The sequence below is a fragment of the Pelecanus crispus genome, chromosome 11, assembly GCF_030463565.1.
Source record: "Pelecanus crispus isolate bPelCri1 chromosome 11, bPelCri1.pri, whole genome shotgun sequence".
Taxonomy (NCBI): Eukaryota; Metazoa; Chordata; class Aves; order Pelecaniformes; family Pelecanidae; genus Pelecanus; species Pelecanus crispus.
In genome coordinates, this window is record NC_134653.1 from 25,540,055 (window position 1) to 25,560,065 (window position 20,011).

At 44.4% G+C, this 20,011-nt stretch overlaps 1 protein-coding gene across 2 annotated transcripts in view; it reads right to left on the reverse strand.

Moving 5' to 3' along the window:
* Nucleotides 1-20,011, reverse strand: part of TPCN1 (two pore segment channel 1) — a 47,616-nt gene that overhangs the window by 15,221 nt on the left and 12,384 nt on the right. Inside the window, exons 1-11 of one of the 2 annotated variants that reach the window (XM_075718767.1) lie at nt 14,606-14,651; nt 11,108-11,232; nt 8,355-8,531; nt 6,179-6,292; nt 5,789-5,919; nt 5,106-5,194; nt 4,466-4,500; nt 3,779-3,837; nt 2,872-2,971; nt 1,739-1,855; nt 639-763 (exon numbers count right to left, since the gene is read on the reverse strand). In XM_075718767.1, the coding sequence (XP_075574882.1) occupies nt 639-763; nt 1,739-1,855; nt 2,872-2,971; nt 3,779-3,837; nt 4,466-4,500; nt 5,106-5,194; nt 5,789-5,919; nt 6,179-6,292; nt 8,355-8,531; nt 11,108-11,140 (980 nt within the window). In that variant the 5' untranslated portion in view covers nt 11,141-11,232; nt 14,606-14,651. Of the gene's footprint in view, nt 1-638; nt 764-1,738; nt 1,856-2,871; nt 2,972-3,778; nt 3,838-4,465; nt 4,501-5,105; nt 5,195-5,788; nt 5,920-6,178; nt 6,293-8,354; nt 8,532-11,107; nt 11,233-14,605; nt 14,652-20,011 lie in introns of those variants that run through there. The other variant, XM_009483321.2, reaches the window with a different exon arrangement.

Sequence of the window (20,011 nt, forward strand, 5' to 3'; positions counted from 1 at the left end):
TGGCACTTAACTTTAAGGAGAAGCATCGGCACCAGTTTCATGGGAGACCCCCTCTGAGCCTGTCTGTGGCCAGAACAAAGAAAAAGGAAGAGAAGGTCTCTTGCTCTAATTCCTTGCTGGCTGGAGTTAGCTGCACCCACCCACCAGAATGGTAATTCTCTGCCTCATAACACAGAGGATGACAGTCCTGAAAGCACCAGCAGAACCAGATTTTAATTAACAAAACCCTGGGGGACACAGCCAGCTGCTGGAAAAAACAAAAACTTGTTAAGCTGCGAGGCTGCACTGTGTGAAGAAATGCTCCTTGCAGGCTCTAATGCTGTTCCTCAATTTCTCGCTCCTCTGTTCTGGCAGGGGAGGTGGGAAACAGAGGCTGCCTGGTGACTGCCAGCAGAGCACTGTATCCACAAGAGGGCATGCAGGAACTCCATCACCTCCCTAGAAAAACCTCAACTCTCAGGGTACCCACCCCTCCAAGCTCCCTGCTTCCCAGACAAATCCTTTCAATCACATAACTCTATTCCCACATCCCAGACAAGTTTCATTCCATAAACCCAGCCGTCCTCTCTGAAGTACAGCCTAGCTTCAGAGAGTGAAGCAACCTCCTTGTTCTGGGTGCAGCAGTAAGACCATCCTACCTGACTAAAGGAGTATTGCTTTGATTCAGTGCTTTGAAAGTGAGATATCGCTCTCTGGCACACATCCGAGGCTTGTAAAACCGCAACAGCCCTTCAAAGTGCTTGAAGGAAATTCCAGACGGCCTCTAGAAACAAGGGAATGTTGTCATAAGCAGCGACATCAGGCAGAAGCACATAGAGGCTCACGTATTTAATTCTCACTCTGGATTTCTTTTAAGCAGGATTTCTACATTATTGTAAGATGCCATTATAACTAAGCCCCCAAAGTACCCTAACCTGTTACTTTAATGTACTGAGCTTATCCCAGAGCACAGAGATCAGAAAGCTCTCCTGGCAGTCAGTCCCTCCAGCAAATGCAGAGCTGTTCCCTGTTGCCCTCTCATGTGAAAATTGTCCAACCAGACACCCTAAGTGACAGAGTTCAACCACTCTTCTTGGGAAATTAGTAGACAGCCTAACAGATCCCATTACTGGCACTTTTTTAAGACCATCAGCTATTCCTCAGGAACTGTTCATATAATGAATGTGCCCTAAACATGAACTAATCTACTAGAAGTGGGTTAGTTATTTTTGGGCCTTATTTCTCTTCCTGCTCCAAAAGTTAAGCAAGAAATCAACCCTCTCTCCCAGTGCTCTGTCCCCATAAAGAGTTGTTTGTAGGTGAATTACTTCTGTTTCTTCACCATTTACTCATGCAGTATCTAGCAACTGTACTGTACCTTCACAAGTATAACCCACCCCTCCTCTAAGTACTGGTGCTTGAGAAGCAAGTCCTCAAGTGACCCACAGTGAATCAGAAAGAAATCAATGATTGCATGCTCTCCAGAACAAACTTCACTCATTTTATCAAGACACTTCAATAACCTCACATGGGGCTGAAATTCAGACTACTTATTTTTTCTCCAGAAACAGATATAAACAAGTTACCCAAACGAAAAAACAGTAGCCCTTGGTGACTATGATTACAGGCAACAGACATAAATCATCTTTTCTAGAACATGTTCTTAAACACTTCAGACCACTGGTGTTCTTAAAACACTGCTGACCTCCCATCCTGCCGCACCCCAGGCTGTTCTCAGCCTCCCTGCAGGGCCCCGTACCTGTTTGGTGATCAGCAAGCGGTAGGCATGCTGTATGGCTGTGCGCTTGTGCAGCAGCAAGGACTTAAACTTCCTCTTCTCGATGTCATTGAAAGTGTCAAACACAACAGCGAGAAGCTGCAGAGAGAAGACAGGAGAGATCTTTATACTCTGTGGCTACCTGAACTAGTGCTTCTCTAACAGGCAGGAACATCCAGAGGGAAGGAGAGGTATTGCTTGCAGAAGGAATTTACTAAGCACTACACTAAATGAGGCAGAGTGGAGTCAGCGAGGACCTGTTGGCCATAAAGGATCCCACAAAAGGATCACCAAGCACGCTGCACATGCACCAATCCATTTTTTAGAAGAGGTCCAGATGTTTCTGGCGTCCTAACACTCGCTAGTGGTTTTAAGAGCACACATGCCAACAGAAAACAGTATCAAAAGGTTTGTTAAAATGCCCTGATCTCTTCCTGGAAATTGGGTTTTGAGGGCTGTTTTCTGGACTCAAGCTTCCACGGGAGCTTTGACAAACACATGTCAAACTAATCCTCCATCTAGGACAGCAGCAGTGAAATCCAAGCCCACTATGAGCATCAAATCACTCACCTTGGGCTGTAGAATTCCTCAATGCCTTTGACAACCCCTTTCCCACCACTCATACCCTCACCTGAGCTGGTCTTGACCCTGCCCTAGATGCTACAAGAAACAGATCCAGCACAGCAGCCATGGTCTCACACTGCAGTTATCAGCACTCTTCGAGTCCTCCCAGACTTAATAATTCCATCCCCTTCAAACTGATTTACAAAGTATTTCAGGCAAGCCCAGATAATAAAATGCCATTTTATGATAAATAATTAAGACAGAAAAGGACAATAAATTTGATGCAACTGAGTATGTCACTCCAAGCATGATATTTAATGTGAAAGAAGTTGAAAGATACTCGTATCATTCTGTTTTCTGTGATTTAGTTCAACTCCTTGTGGTTAAACAGTAAAAGACTCCTACAGGTAGCAAAGCTGCCATTTCTAGAAGTATTCTGCCAAATGGTCTCAGATTATTACAGAACACTCTTAGGAACAGGGAAGAGTCCGCTGGGCAATGAGCTCCAAAGTCAGACAGAGAGAATTCAAGTGCTTCAACAAGAAACTCACCAAGTTCATGATGAAGTACAGCTCAATGGAGAGATACACTATGAAGAAGACACAGGACCAGGGGTTCCGGGCATAAGATGGCATCATCACATCAGGGAAACTACATCCAAAAAAGATAGAAGTTTAAGCACCAAATAGCTCATGCTACACTTCCCACTACAAAGGCAAGAGGCACAGGACACAGGTGTGTGTGTATAAACTCACATCCAAAGATCTGCACATTTCTGCAAAACATGTGGTTGCTCATGACACAGAAGTTTGCGCCTAGCAATAAGCAGCAAGAACATGGTAGCGTCATGAAAAAAAGAAATATGAAAAGCACATTCCTTGCACATTCTGAAAACTAAACAGGCAACGGGGATTTGTAATGGGGCTAAGGGTTGTGCTTTGATGCTTAGCAACGACAGCAATGCAGCCTTGGTGTAAGAGTGTTACAACCTAAGATTTATTCCATCCTTTGCTAATTTCCTAATCCTCAGAGCTCTCCCTGACAGCAGATCAATATTTACCCACTGTTGTTATCCCCCTTTCCTAGCAGATAGGTGAGCCAAAGCAGAGAAATAGGAAGTTACTTCACAACAGCAAACTGTCGGCTGACAAAGGAGCGCAAATAGAAACTTTCCCTTCTCTTGGACCAAGGCCTAATAAAGCCGTTTCCCCACTTATTGCCCTCAAAGTGATGAAGTGCTCTGAGTTGCTTAAAGATAACTCTGCATCTGAGGTCACAGTGTCCTAAACCAAAATGAAATACCAGTTCTCCCCATGCAGGCTGACCCAGGAAATCTCTCTCATGTAGAGGAAAGGGGTCACATTTGGAGATGGAGCATTTCTCCAAATAAAACTCTTGTCTCTGCTAGACTTCTTTGGGGACAAAGGGAAAGACTGAGCTAGAAAAGCATGAACTTACTTTGAAGTGGTCAAAAGCACAAAGAGATTCACGAGGCTGTTCTCTAAGGTATTGAAGTACTGAAAGAAAAAACTCCCATGACAAAATGCAAGTAGAATTTCATAGTGACTTTTCGTTCAAAAAACAACCAACCAACCCACCCACCCACCTAAATACAGGCACTTCTACAATTCCCTGATGCCTCCCCTAGGGAAAGGGTACTTCAGCATTGGTCCTTTTTAAAGGTCCCTGAGAGATGGCATGTGAAGAGTTAAAACAATTAAAAGCTAAACTATACATTTTTGCAGTAGCTACTCCCAGCAAGCTACAGACTTGGCAGCAGCAGGAACTAGTGGCTGCTGGACTCTGACAGGCACAGTCTGAGGCAGCTGAGCTTTCACAGAGATACCTTGCTCCCCTGGGGACAGCAGCAGGTGGCTCGTTTGGCTGAGTTAGGACACCAAGAACAAGGAACAACTCTGTGAATGTTCCCTTTGGGACATCCTGTTTTTGAGGAAGTTCTCTGCACTGTCTTCCTTCCCAGCAGGGGGTAAACCAGGGTAACACTGCCAAGCAGCCTCTGACCAGCTAGCATCTGGCCTCCTAGGCCACCACACAGGAATAAGCTACATCTACACAGTAATGTTTGATTCTTAAGCATGTCAAAATGGGACTCAAGCTTCAGTTGAAAGAATCAGTGATACTCACCGGATCCGAGTGGTTAGGAGAAAACAAGTAAAAACCTAGAGAAGCAGCAGAGAAGGTAGAGGAGAGAAGGAAGGGGGAAAGAACAAACAAAAATAAAGCCTGTTTAATGTCAAGCAGCAGAGTGGTAAGTCTCTGTTCCCAAAGAGAAGGTCACACTAAGAGTAAGCCCTCTCTGACACCACGAAGAGGAGAGTATCTGGAAGGCCTTCTCCATACAGATTTGCCAATACATGCCATTGGCATTTCACCGATCCTTTCAGAAAACAAACTTTCTGAGGATAGTCTGATGATAGCAGGTACACTACAGACACATGCATTTGTGAGAGTTTAGTCTAAACTTACAAGATTGAGGAATAGTTGATGGAAACAAAACTTGGAAACCACAACCGCACACACACCCCACAGACTATCCTCTGGAAGAGGTCAAAAGGACCTTTGTCTCAAAATCAAATACCCAGCTCCTAGATTTTTTTTGTTCTTTAATTCTGCCTTCCAGATGACTGCAGATGGAAGGGGATAAATGGAAGATGCTGGCAGGACTCTGAATCTAATCAGCTTCATATTCATCCAGGTTGTCTGTGTTCCTTTTGGACAATAACTAGTTAAGAGCATCACTTCACCTTCCATAAATACAACTCACCGAGGATGGCAAAAATCACCATGAAAAAAAGCAGGAGGAGAAGAATGTCAATAAATGGTGGGAGGGACTGGAAGATCTGTCGCAGATTTCTGAAAAATAAGAAAACATTAATAAACTAAAACTTGCATGTTTTCTCCTCTGGGTTGGCGGCGGGGGGGAAAAAACCAAACCCAACACCACACCATACTCAAGGACTTTCTTCCCATTCCCTCCAAGAATGAAAAGTAGAAAGCTAGGTAAATTAAGATCATTTTGAAGCTACCTATCTGTCCTTTGCAGTCAGCTCTCAGGTACTGCAAACAATACTAATGTCACCCTGTCAACTTTCCTTCTCCAGACTAAAGACTAGCTCTGTGATTCATTGTGCAGTTTACAGGCAAACCTAGGAGCCAGAAACAATACAGCCATGTTCACATGTTGTGCTCTCTGATGTAGTTTATACAGCTGGGGACAGTACACATAAGCACTGTGTACCATGAGCACATCCAAAGCTATGACCTATGAAATTCCCCTACATAGACAAGATGCTAGGTACACTTCAGTCGCAATTACAAAAGATCTCCAAGATCTGAAATGCCCATGAAAGACACTTATTTTCCTGAGATGCCTGCAGGATCAGAGTGCTTTTCCTCCACCCCAGTCTCAGGCATGACAGCAGAAAACCCAGCCAGCTGACCACTCACCTTCTGACGGCACCACAGTAGCGGCAGTCAACCAAGAAGATACAGCGCAGAGCTCTCGTTATCCGGACATGTGAGGTTTGGCGCACCAACACCACGATGGCCTCTATAAACTGTACAAACAGCACGCAAGTCTGCAAAAAAGGGGTTTAATGAGAAGCACAGCTGCAGTCTCCTTTTGGGAAAGGGAAAGCCCTCACTGACCACCCATTTATTTGGACACTTTAAGGGTGGGAGTTGTCTCCAAGAGCTTAGAGATTTCACATGAATCATTTGGCAGCTGGGACACATAGCTAAGTCATCCCTGCTACAGTACAGGCCAATATTTAATCTGGTTCTTTGGTTCCCAAAGATGCTGAAGGAGAAACACTGACAATCAGACAGACAACTTACTTTCACCATAGTCCTTTTGTGCCTGATAAAGGTTTGGAAGCCCAGCCACCTCATCTTCATCGAGAGTTCAAAGACTACCACAATTAACGCAAACAGCTCCAGGGTTGCATGGACCTGTTACAATACAGCAAATCTTAAACCAGTGCTTTTGATTACAAACAGCAGCACATCAGAGGCCACATTTCTGCCCTTCCTTTTTGAAGAAGCATGTGGGTTTGACAACAGTCTGAGCATGCTCTGTGACACGCAGGAAACCCCAAGGCCACTCTCAAAGCTAGCACAACACTCTTTTTCAAAGTTTCTGTATTTATTGCTTCGTGCTTTTATTAAAGCCCATAGAACTTTCCTCTATTCAGTATCAGCCCAGAATTTCCTGGAAATCCACATCCCTTTTGGACTTGAATAAGACACCAAAAAATGTATTGATACATTGAAACAAAAGGGCAAGACACCAGCAACTCGAGCAAAAAGCTTTTTTAAAAAGTTTGAGACTGCAATTTTTGTAGTGAAATGCAGGAAGAAAAACTGTTGGGCAGAGAGAATTTACATAGAGAAGAGCGTTCTCTTTAAATAGATATTCTGGACAACCAGAACAGGTCCTGATCAAGCTCTGGAACAGAACGCAGCTTTTGGCAGTGCGGATGGACCCCGTCTCTGTTGGAAGATGCAAAATGCACCACAAAGACAACAACAGTATTTTCTTACAACCTCAGCTTTAGTCACAGCTCAAAACCCAAACTGAGTTATGCAGCACTGACTCATTTTGAGGAACACTTTGACCCCAAGGTTGTCATGGCTATTCTACACCCTTGGCATGGTCCTAGGGTGCCATTAACAGCTCCAAAAGCAGATGTAGATTCTCCCACCAGCAAGAGCAGCTCCTAGCACTGTGCCTGACAGTGGTACCTCATAAAGTGGTTGTGGACTGACAACAGTACACACCAATTTGCGTATCCCTTCTCTCAACCTGCATTTTGTGAAGGTTAGACATAAAACTTCAAGTCCCTCAAACACACGCACACATTAAAAAGAGTCCTCACAACACTGGGAGGAGAGGACAGGAGCAGGCTGTCCCAGGCTGAGATCTGTTTGTGTTCTAGGAACCAGTGGTGGTGCTGGGGTAATGGCACCAACCCTAACAATGACTTTAAAACCACCCTGTCAAAACACACAGATTCTTGTGTTACCTCAAGAAAAAGCAAAACCCACACACTCCTCTAGCAGTTACAAAATTTAAGAACTGCACAAACTGATAATATAAGTGTCACTTTCATTGTGGTCTATGCACATCAGATGAAAAAAGGATCATAGAATCATAGAATCATTTAGGTTGGAAAAGACCTTTAAGATCATCCAGTCCAACCATTGACCTAACATTACCAAGTCCACACTAAACCAATTAAGGGTAGACTAGACTAAACCATGTCCCAGAGTGCCACATCTACCTGTTTTTTGAACACTTCCAGGGATGGTGACTCCACCACTTCTCTGGGCAGCCTGTTCCAATGCTTGACTACCCCTTCCGTGAAGAAATTTTTCCTAATATCCAATCTAAACCTCCCCTGATGCAGCTTGAGCCCATTTCCTCTTGTCCTATCGCTAACGACTTGGGAGAAGAGACCAACACCCACCTCACTACACCCTCCTTTCAGGTAGTTGTAGAGAGCGATAAGGTCTCCCCTCAGCCTCCTGTTCTCCGGACTAAACAACCCCAGTTCCCTCAGCCACTCCTCATAAGGCCTGTGCTCCAGACCCTTCACCAGCTTTGTTGCCCTTCTCTGAACACGCTCCAGCACCTCAATGTCTTTCTTGTAGTGAGGGGCCCAAAACTGGACACAGTATTCTAGGTGTGGCCTCACCAATGCTGAGTACAGGGGGACGATCACCTCCCTGCTCCTGCTGGCCACACTATTCCTGATGCAAGCCAGGATGCTGTTGGCCTTCTTGGCCACCTGGGCACACTGCTGGCTCATGTTCAGCCAGCTGTCAACCAACACCCCCAGGTGTCGGATGTTTTGCTGGTTGACATTATCTGCTGTCAACCAGTTTACAGAACAATGCAGAGTGGTTTTTTTCCTACTATTTCTATGTTCTTCCTCTGTCTTTAGCCTTCTTTTTCCTCTTACCCACCCATGCAAAACAGGCAGACTTCTTCATTTTGCCCCAAAGTACTTACAAAGATGCCAAGACGGAGCATAGGAACAGCTGGCGCCTCGCAGAGAGATAGCAACAGGAGAAGCAGTGCTGTGCTCAGCTCCATTAGGTAGAAAAGGTGATTGTGTGCAAAGAGGTAGGCAGCAACTGCTTTGGCGTTTTTGGGGTGAGTGAAGAACTTATCATTATTTTCTCCTTCCTAAGGCAGCAGGAATAAAGAAGAGACAGCATTAGTGACTCTTGGTACTATAACAGAGCTTTCCACATGCAGAACGCAGACTTTTATAAGGATTAGATACAATTCCCAACAGACTATTCCCACTTTACAGCCTGACATTGATCTGTTTATTGAGGAATGAACTCTACACACACGGGACATCCCCTTCTGTTCATAAGCATATTTCAGTCATGAAACTCATTAACATCCACAAGCTCCTGCTTCAGAGCCCTTGAGCCTTTTCAAAATGAGGATGAGTGCTGAAAGAGTTTATAAAGGTAGGCAAAGAAACTTTAGTCAACACCCCAACATAAACACAGCACTCCATTTATTTGCAACCACTTCCACACAGTTTACAGACTTCTTTGATTAAACTTCTGCAGGACACAACAGAAACACACAGATAAGCTCCAGGGCATCTGCCTGACAGTTGCTCCTCCTTATCTTGGTCTTGCAAAATGTCTGGGAGAAAACACTGGAGCACACGCAGTGTTTTCTGCTTCAGGAATGTGAGAGACAGGCTCCATGAAAAATTAACAAGTCTCTATGCTGATTTGTCATTCCCTCTTAACTAGAAAGCTTAATTAACATTAAAAGGTCAGATACTCCATCTTAACAGTTTGCCTACAACTGATTTTTAAACAGCTACATCATTACTATTTTTACCTCTAGGAAAAAACTTAATTTGGGGAGAATTTGGAGGTTTTTCGTGCAGAACCACCCAACAACTTCTCTTTCTTGAGTCAATGGTTTAAGCAAGGGAGCTTTAGTCACTCACAGGAAACTTGCTGCCTCTTTGGAAACTCTCATAAAAGATCATTTTTCCCTAGCTGGGACACTCAGATGCACAAGAAGTTGTTTGCTGGGGGGTTTTTTGGGGGTTTGTTTTGTTTTGTTTTTTAAATTAACATCTTTCCAAGTAAGCAATTACTGTAAGGACAGTAAGCTATTACTATCAAAGCAGAATAACTGTGATTGCAAATGGATAACAAGGTCAGGGAACAGGATCTCCTTTAAGAAGTGAAGCATTCTCAAGAGTAATTCAGAAGAGGATTTCAAATGTTTCTCATTTACTCATCTCACAGGCAAGCTCACATTCTGTTTAAGAACAAACAAACACTGCCGGGTCAGTGAGCCAGATTGTGAGCAGGACAAAACCCAGCAGCAAGCTCCATAAAACGCAAGCCCCCCCACTCAAAGAGAGCGCTAGCTTAGATCAGCAGGGCATTCTTATTCACGCCTGACAAAACACACTTGCAGAATGAAAAATAGTCTAAATTCTGCCTCTTGGTAGCCAAGCAATTCAAAACGTTGCTGGACAACGAAGTCCTCTTATTCAGATAAGACACTCTTGCCTGCAGCTACTGGTTCAAATAAACAATCTGCATGCTCTTTAAGTTATGTCTACTTCATTTCAAGGACATTGTCATTATGACCATTGGTCAAGGCAGCAGCAAGAATAATCTGCATCTGAAGGGCCAAGCCTGCTGCGTACATTACCATCAGACACTGCAGCAACTCAATGACCCTTTGCAGAGCATCTCCAATAATCATGAGTTTAAACAAAAGCCTGGGAGGGGCCAGAGCTACCATTATATTGTTAGTGCTGCTCTAGCATACGACAAAGCTAAAGTATTACCAAGGTCCAAGCCTACCCGGTTTTAAAATGTCAGAGAAGCAATACTTCTTAGTCCTGTGGGGTAGGAGCAGGGAGGAACAAATGGTTTCAATCACCTTGCAGCGACTTAAGCAAAAAACCTAACTGGGTCCAAAGCATCTCAAGCTGCAATGCAGAGCCTTTGAAAGGGAACAAAGAGAAGCAGGAAGGACAGTAAGGGAATCAGCAACAATTTCAGACTGGCCAGCTCTGGGAGAAGCTCAGTTTTGGTACCTAATTCATCACACTAGACTGTACGGCGATCTTAAAAATATTATAACGATGGTGTTTCCTGTGAATAGAGCATGGGTGGGGTTGGTTGGTTTGTTTTTTTCTTTTTAAATAGGATAGATTTCACTCCTGGGCTGATCCTAATCTCAGCATGCTTTCTTCCTGTAGAAATCAAGACTTCTGTCTTCTCTTGTGTCTTACATGACCTGCAGGGCTTGACTGATGCTAAATGAGCATCCCAGGACCACCCATGAAATCTGTGGCCAAGGCAGGATTAGGACCTGCAGTTCCAGAACATAAGATGTCTCCAGGAGAGCACTGACGACTCACCCCAGAGTGACTGAAGATATAAAGTGACAATCTATGACAAGTTACAGCAATCTCCATGGTAAGGCGGCAGAACTGAACATGTGCCAAATCCCTCAACTACTACAGTCCTTAGCACTAGGAGACATGGGAGAGGATGGGTAGCTTGTTCAGTTGCTCCTAAATGACTTGCCAGAGCCCATCTGAAGGCACTTGCAGCATGTTCCCACTCTTTGAGTAGATTCCTTTGCAAAGCACCAAATTTTTTAACCTCAAAACTGAAGCTCTTTGTTTCTTATAATCAAGAACTATGACAGTTTCAGAAGTCCATTTTTCACACAATATACCAAACAGCAGGGCTCACCTGGAGGTAGATTGCTGCCTCTTGGTAGTTCATTTCCCAGTTGTGCCTGGTAGAGCTTTGCTGCGCACAGCAGTCCCCCGCAGCAGGGCTGGATGCATCATTAATAACGTCATAGCTACCTCCATCTGCATCAGTACAATAAGAGAAAAATTGATTTACAATTAAGTGAGCTGAGATTGATCAGGAGGCATGCAAACAAGCCAGGCACTGGGACCAGAGACAAGCATCAAGAGGTGGCAGAGTACCCAGGAAACTGGCAGCTTGTATGCAGACAAATTGACTCTTCCCATGTAGGAGCTTTTAAGAGACACACTCAAACTCAGCACTTCAACACGGGAATGCTCCCAGATCATCAAAAGAGACAGCATCCTATTTAATACAATAAGCAGGTCTCCTGGCTCAGGAGATCTGTGCTGTCAAGTTCGTAGCACACTATCAGCAGTCATAAACTATAAACAGGCAGCTAACAGCTAGAAGTCTCCAAGGGTGTCCAAACCACAAAATAAAAGTGGGCTTGCTAAAGGAACACTGCCTTTTCACATTTAATGGTAGAAGAGACCACAGAAGAATGGAGTACTAGACTACCACAGGCAAGGGAAACCAGTCTGAGTACAGAAGCTGTATAGTACACTAATAGCAGCAGTCAGTATTTTCAGTAGAAAGCCTAATTTTTCAGAGCTCTACAGAGTCATTAAACAATGCATCCTTGCAACACTCTTTTTGGTGCAGATAAGTACCAATACTCCTCTGATGAAAACAAACAGCAAGATTAATTTTCTGTTCATATCCCATAGATTGATTTTGAAACTTCTAAGAGCGTGTCTCTCATCAATAAAGCACTATAAAACAATGAACATTTGTACCAGATTTCATAACTAAAAATTTCATTAAAAAATACAATTCCATTGCAAAAAGCAACTCCCAAGCACAGCTACACATACACAGAGCCCTTCCTACGGGAGAGATACTCAGGGCAGGTACATGAACTCCAGAATACTTGCTATTTTTTGCATCCTACAGCCTCAGTGCTATTAAGACACATGAAAAACATGCATGAAGACAATTATTGTTCAAAAAGGGAATGTCACTTGGTTTCTTCTTGTGGGACTGGGATTTTTATTTTGCACCTTTGACAAAGAATACTGAGCAGAAACCCCACAGAAGCGAGACCTGCTTAGGGCCATGCGTGAAACCTGTGGTGGAGCTGTCCACACACTCAGTTCTCCAGAGCTGCAATCATTACCCAAACCACAAGTTTGTTCTTGCTCTCAGTAGAGTCTTCCCTCCTCCAGTGCCTCATGTTCCCAAAAAGGGTATGTGTGAAAATGATCTTGCCAGTCCAAAAGTGCTAATTTCCCACTTGTTATAAGCACAGAAGCTGTGATGTGGTAGCTTGTTTTCTCTGTCTTACAAGAAGTTATCTAAGAGTGGGAAAAATTACAATGAGTTTCTTTTCCTCTCTCATGTCAGCATGCTGAAGATTTGCTGCATCTCTTTGCTATGACAAAATAATCCTCATTGAATTACTGATTCAGTCTTTCTAGATCACCCTCAGGAGTGGGGAGAGAGTCCACGCCAAAAACTGCATCCATTGAGAGGAATGGCACTGTGTGCTCCTGACAGAGGCAGAAACCCATTCAACAATACAGAGCCACAACTGCCTTTTCCACCCTCAGATCAAATTAAGATAACATTTATCTGGGATTTGTGAAGGCTTTCCAGATTGCATACTCAGACCGCTGAGAATCCTGCAGCATTTAAGCCTATTTCTCTTCCTTGCTTCCCCCATACCCTTAAAATACCACTCAAAATCTGGACGAATGTTTGAATGAGGCCGATTCCTCCCCCACACCCTTTTTACACCTCAAATGAGCACAATTCTTGAAAAAACTGAATGACGGAGATTTTATTTATCCACAGAACTGGAATGGCAGTTTTCTGGGTTTGTTTGCCTTCTAAGTAAAAGATGACAGCAATTTGCAAAAATCAGCAGCTTCACGTTCTAAGCTCTAAAAAGTTCTTAAATGTTATTCTTTACGAAGCTTTTACTGTATATGTGTTTCAAAGAGACAGACTCCCTCAAACTGCAGCCTGGTAGCAAAAACCTTTTTGCATTTAATGCTTAACTGAGTTGCAAAAGGAGCACATCTTCATCAGAACCTGAACTCGCTGCTGAAGGTGTTTACTGCCCAGAAGACAAGTATTTTCCAATCCTCATTTCCATCCTAACAGATCGTTCGCTGCCAGCCAAAACACACTGCAGCCCCCTCCTGCCTGCCTTCCCCTCTGTGGGGCACTAAGCTGGGTCACAGTAGAGGCAGAGCACAAAGTGGCCGCCAGCCCCCAGCCTCAAACACCTCAAGCATTACCACAGACAGGCGCAGAGCTGTCAAACACCCCCAAACTTTGCGAAGGAGCACAGCAACTGGTACATTGGAGCACAGAGTGCAACCTCTTCTTTTCACAGATAATCAGAAGATGCCCAGAGCCGTATGTGCCATCCATGATGTTACCTGGGCAGCTCTACAGCACGTCACCCACAGCTCCTTCATTGCCTGGTGTCTGGGGCGAGGCCACAGGATGCCTTGCACAAACCAGCAACAACTGTGAAGGTGCTAACAGGAGCCGGAGTTTCGGGCCTTTCCATAACTCACCTTCGAAACACAGCAAGCGTTCGGAGAAAATCTGAGTGTGATTCACCTCACACGGTTCAGGGGATACTGAAAAAGCACAGAATCAACACCTTGGCTGGACTAGCTCTTTTGGGGAAGAGGGACATATTAAACAGGTTGCTTACAATATTACCATGTTATTGGAGCATTACAGCATATACAAAATTTAAGAACATCAAAACATACTGTGGTCAATCAGCAAAGGTTTGTAGCATTAAACAAAACACCAAAACACTGTACCCTACAAAAAGATGCCAAAACTACCCATAACACTAAAGTATTTCTATCACAAAGACCAAACTCTCTTTGAAAAGGATCAACACTAGGAAAAGATACACCACAGTAAAAACCCAGGACCCCTGTCTGCATTTCACACAGAGGACTCGCAGCTGAAACAGAAGAGATGTCCCAGTGAGATCAAGGTTGCAAATACAAAACAGCACTCAAAGATGCAAATCAGAAACAAAAAATAACTCTAGAAACCAAGATGTTTTTCTCCTGTCTAAACCAGACATCATCTTTCTAGGCACAGACAACAGAAAATGTACTGGTGAAGTGTTCCGGTGGGGAGCTGCATTCTGTGGATCAGCTCCTTCCCCATCAGGTACCAGAAGGTTGATCTAGCATCCCTGAGGCAACAGCATCATCTGGGTAATAAATAATAATAAAAATAATAATAAATTTGAAAAGCAACCCTCTGACTGTTTGTTTGGCAGCCCTCCAGCTAGCTAATTTCCTCAGCTGCTCCCATGATAACAATGACACAGACTAATGCAACCTCCGCTCCGCTCAGCTCGTGCTGCAGAACATCCCCGACGGCATTTACCATTAGTATTGAGCTCAATGAGATAGGAGGATCTCTCCACAGGACTCCCGTAATCCTCAAAGTAGATGGCAGGCGGCTCTCTCCACCGCATGGCAGGCACTGCATCAGGAAGAGGGCATGCTTGTGTTCGGAGTTGGGGAGAGGGAGACAAGTCAGATCTGAAGTTCCTTCCTCCCTCCCTCCCTCCCCTCCGAAAGCCGATCCTCAATTTCGCAGCTTCCTCAAGGGAAAACCACACACAAAAGATTTTTCCTCTGCTCTCTGCAGAACTAAATGTTTTCTCCCCTCCCCTCTGAGGAAGGTGGCTTGGACTTCAGTTAAATCGCTTCCCTATCACTGTCTTAGCAGCAGGATGTTTCTAAGTGCAAGTTGTTGGAAGGCTTAGCTGCAGGACAAAGAGCTTTTAAGCAGGAGCACAGTGGTAAAGCAAGGCTTCATGTGCCATGCTCTCTTATTTTGGCATATAGCAGAATGTGCTCACCAGCGAACATGAACAACTAATGGGAAAGAAGTCAAAGTGCTGACTAGTCACAGCAAGGAGTCTTCCCTCCCCCCAGCAAAAAAAGAAAATATATATTTGTGAAGTTCACAGTACAAGGAGCATGACAAAGTAAACGAACTGAGCTGTTCACAGATGGCAAAGCTTCCTTCCACACTTGTGTAACTTATCCCAGACGTTCCCTGAAAAGGGAGAGAGGGAGGGGAAAAAAAGAAAAGAGAAAAAAAGAAAAAGCAAAACCAGCTGGCTGCTTACACAAGGCATCCGGAACGATACTGCCGGGACTCCAACATTTCCATTCAGTGCAGCAGAGCATGCTCCTGTGTAAATAGTTTCCATATGTCATCATTACAATAAAAAACAAAAAACAAAAAAGAAAGAAAGGGAAGCAGCATAAACTTTCCCGAGCCCAAACCTCTCCTTTTGCAAAACAAATTCCCTACTTAGGGGAAGGAAAAACTCTCCATTTGCTGAGAGAGCAAACAAACTCCTCTCATTTGGAGGAGCTCATGCAGCCACAGGGGATCTCAAGGGCAGGGCTGAGAGCAGAATAACGGACAGAAAACATTCACAGAAACCAGGGAGAAATCACCCTTCCCAGCCAGGCTATTATATGTCAAACTGAAGTCAATTTGGACTTTCATTGTTTGATCTTTGGTGTCTGCATTTGTTTTAATAAATAATAATTTTAAAAAATCCAACAAACTAGTAACCTCTTACAAATTCAAAGAGTTATAAACAAACTCTACAGGGTAGCTCTTACATTTGCCTCAGAGCTCCCCAAGTCTGGCTCTCGTTAGCCTGTTTGCCAGATGTTCTGCTTTCTAGATAGCACACTTTTTATGGCATTACAACGAAACAGACTGAGATGCCTCTAATTAGCTCCTCGACTGACTCCAAAGCCATGTGCCTTTACTGGACTTACCAGGCCTTTCTCCTAAAAGGCTGAGGAAGGTCTTGATGGTAGGTCTGCTAGTTCCCATCCTGTCCAGATATGGCTATTTTAGCAAGTATACCTGTGATGACAGAACTCTGCCAACTGTGTGGAAGGCAGGGCAAGTGACATAATTCAACAAAAATATTCTTATAGTTAAATCTGTCATTCACACTGTTTACGTATCACCTGTGTAGTCAATATAAGACAGCAATATGTAAGTTACTCGTCTAATGAGTTGCACATGTGCAAGTAATATTTCTCTTGATAGGCGAAAAAAGAAATGCCAAGGACACTTGACTTAGGAGACAGGACACAACTTCATTCACATTGGTTCACATTGCTTCATTCACAAGGTTCCTGCAAGTGAATGCACCAAATAGAGCAGCAAGAGAGAAAAGTAAGCAAGGCGTTACCTCCTGCAGTCAGGAAAGGTCAAGCTGTCCAGGGCATACGCTCCGGGCAGCTCCAGTAACCATCTCGGAGAACCAGAGACATGTCAGCTGATAAAACACTCTGCAGTGCACCAGCCACTGGGCCACAGAGGAGGAGGACAGGGAAAGAGAAGGCCAAATTGTCAGTTAACCATCAGATTCCTTCTTAATTAAATATAATCTGGTACCAACTTTGTCCTTTCTTTCCTTCTTGCAACCTTGTTTGTAAGAACTGCTGTCTTGTATTTATCCCTACCCTTATAGTCATTATTTCTTCTTTGGAAAGAGGCATGAACCCTGTTAGGGAACACACTTGCCAGCTATGTATTTTCACAGGAGCCATGCCTTTTTCTGTTGGAGCTGGACACGCTTCCAGCAGTGCAGGCTGTCCAAGGCAAATGTGACTTCCTGGAGTTGAGCAAACGCTTTACAAGTTCGGTGCAAGGGTCCACACAGACATGCAACCTGACCTTTCCAGCACAAAGGTCTCCCTGGCCAGCTCCAATCCCTTTGCAAGCAGGAAAAGGGGCACAAAGCAGTCTGTGATTCACTCAGTTGCAGTCCCTCATCGCAATGACTGCTGTACCATTTAACTGGAGCCATTTCTTTTCAGGCTTTGCTGTATTCTTTACTGCCACACCATCTCCGTTCCTTGTACCATTTAACTGGAGCCATTTCTTTTCAGGCTTTGCTGTATTCTTTACTGCCACACCATCTCCGTTCCTTATACCATCCATCTTGATTGTATTCACGTCTAGTTACCCAGACTCAGCTAGTCACAGAGCTAATGCTTTCAGTTTAAAAGAAACATAACCGGACATCCAGCAACACTGAACACACGTTCATTCTTCCATGGAAGAAGGCAGATCCCAGCAGCCCCAGAGCTGCCCATGGGGTTCCTGGGCCTCCTGACCACATGTACAAGACTTGTCCCAGCGTAGGATCCCCATGCTGGCTAAGCTGCCAGCTCCTTCGACTGTTTCACTCCCCAAGGCTGCACTGAGGATGAACAAAGCTGCAGAAGGAGGACAGCATTTATCTGTCAAAGACAACCAGAAGTGCTCCTCTCTCCCAGAAAGCCCTCATCAGCTGAACCACATGGAGCATGCACTACAGAAGATGCAACTCCATGAAAAAAACCATGAAACAAAGTAGATGGCCACCCTTCCCCAGCACAAGCTGTACAGGTACCTTCAGTCCCAAAGCCAAGATTTTAGCAGTACTACAACACAATCCAGGCAAAGCCGAGAAGCAGCTCTGGCCAGGAAACAGCAGAATCCTGAAGTGTCAAGTATGTTGGAGTTGTACCAGCACCAACGATGGCATTTTCCCTTCCAAGTGCTTACATGCCATGTAGCTTCACCTCCAGAGGATTTATCTTCTCTCCCCGCTCCAATGTGGTTGATAAGAAACTGCTCCTTTTCTTTAAGTGCTGAGGCATGAACATGCGTGCATTTGTCTCTTCAAGGCCAGACTCACCTACCCGGGAGAAAAAAAGCTGGAAGCCGCCTGGAAAGCACAGCTGGTTTGGCACTTGGCCAAACATCTCGGAGGTGAGAGAGACAGAGAGTGAAATCACTGCCTTTAGTGCCTGACTGCCAGTTCAGCGCTGTGCCAACAGGAGCATCGCAGGACTGATCTTTGCAGCCCAAAATATCCTAGCACCCATCCTGTTTTCAGGGGGTGTTATGGGAACGAATAACAGCCATGAGGAAGTCTAAACAATTTACTATCAGTTTGTTGCCTAGGAAAAACAGGGCATCTCCAGCAGAGTGCAGTGCCAAGCCTTTCTGTTGCAAGAGAAATAATATACTTCTGAATATTTCAAGTCAGCGTAACTGAGTCATGCTCTTCCTTAGAGACAATGGCACAGCAGAAACATATGCAAAGGCCTCAGGGCTCTTTGTCTTACTATATTCTCACAGCACTCGCTTGCTGTGATGCTCAACAAATAAAGTCACTTCAGCTTCCTATTTAACACAGAAAAGTTTTAAAAAAAATATGGCTGTTGCCACTTCCTGTTAGTGGTACGAGGCGACTGAAGTCTACCGCCCTTGCCTTTATTCGAGAATCCAGTGAGTTCCTACAGCATCAACACGAGCTCACTTCACGCTATCATCCACCACACTACAGGGAGCTGAATCCACATGAAGGATGAGCAGATGTCCCTCAGCATGGTAAGCCACTTTTTATATATTATTGCCTCTTATCAATTGTGCCGCCTATCTTCTTATATTGAAGACAACTTAAGCCCTGCATTATTTAATTAGAGGACCACTGTATCCTTGCTAACATCTGCACTGCACACATGTAAAAACCCTGATGCACAAGCTAAACACAACGACAGAAGAGCTGAAGCATGGTAGGAAATTATTTTCTCTCAGCAGAAGCCGTGGCTCCAACTAGCTCTTGCTCTGAGTGGGTCAGAGCCAGTATTTAGTTAACTGTTTGCTCTACGGCTTGCTAACCATTTCAAATGGGGCATGAGCTATGATGATTCACTTGGATGTTTACTCCCTGCACCACTCTGCTGGGGACAAAAAGAGGCATCTGTAAGAAAGAAGGAAAAAAAAAGTTAAAGGCTTCTAAGAAAACAAGGATGAGGATAATTTTACCTATCTACGCTAGCCAAGGTCGGCTGGTTGGACATTCTCATCTGTGCAGTTTACTTCCTCATCTCTTCAGGGCATCTATTCTCCTTTGGTCTCAACGCTGAGCCACTCCGTGACTTGATTTTTTTCTCTTGCAATGTTACGTGGGAAGTTTTGACCAGAAGATGTTTGATCGCTGGACAGTTTTCACTCCTGCATATGTAGCAGCAAGAGGCAGAGGGACAGATCCCTCCCTTTTGGGATGTTTGGGATCCACAATTAGGTTAGTGAGAGGCTTCAGTGGCTGAAGACGAACTGATGGATGCTTTGTCACCCTCAAAGAGGCCACTTTGCCCTGACCCCTAAAAGCCTCCCATAGCTCACTAGTACGCCAGACCACACAGCTCAAAAGCTGCTGCAGCAGTCAATAGTGAAATGGAAGAGGATCACTCCTCGATTCAGAGCGCCGCATCCTGTAAGAGTAACATTACCTACCCCACTAGCTCTTGCTCCTCGGCTGCGCGGCCTTCCAGCAGCTCATGCAAACCACCACATGCCTAAGCCCTCTCTCCCTTTGTGGACAAAGCTCCTTTCTGACAGATGTGTGACTAAACCCTCCTGCATGAGAAAGTCCATGAAATACCATAAGGAGAGCCGGAACCAGGCACTTGCACAGTCTGAGACCGTATAACACAGAAGCACCCGCTTCTTAACATAGCTGCAAAGTCAAAACCAAAGCATTTTTAACCAGTAAAACTCAAATAAAAGGAAAGGTTGTGCTAGGAAAAGATAATTAAGAATCTCGCTTGTGTGTTAAGCCAAATTGCTACCAGTTTTGTATCCTTTATTTCTGACCTTAACAAATGAACCTCCCTACCACCAAAAGGAGAAGTCAAAGCCACAACAGAAGGATCGCCTACAACCTTACATTACCCATCCTTTTAAGAA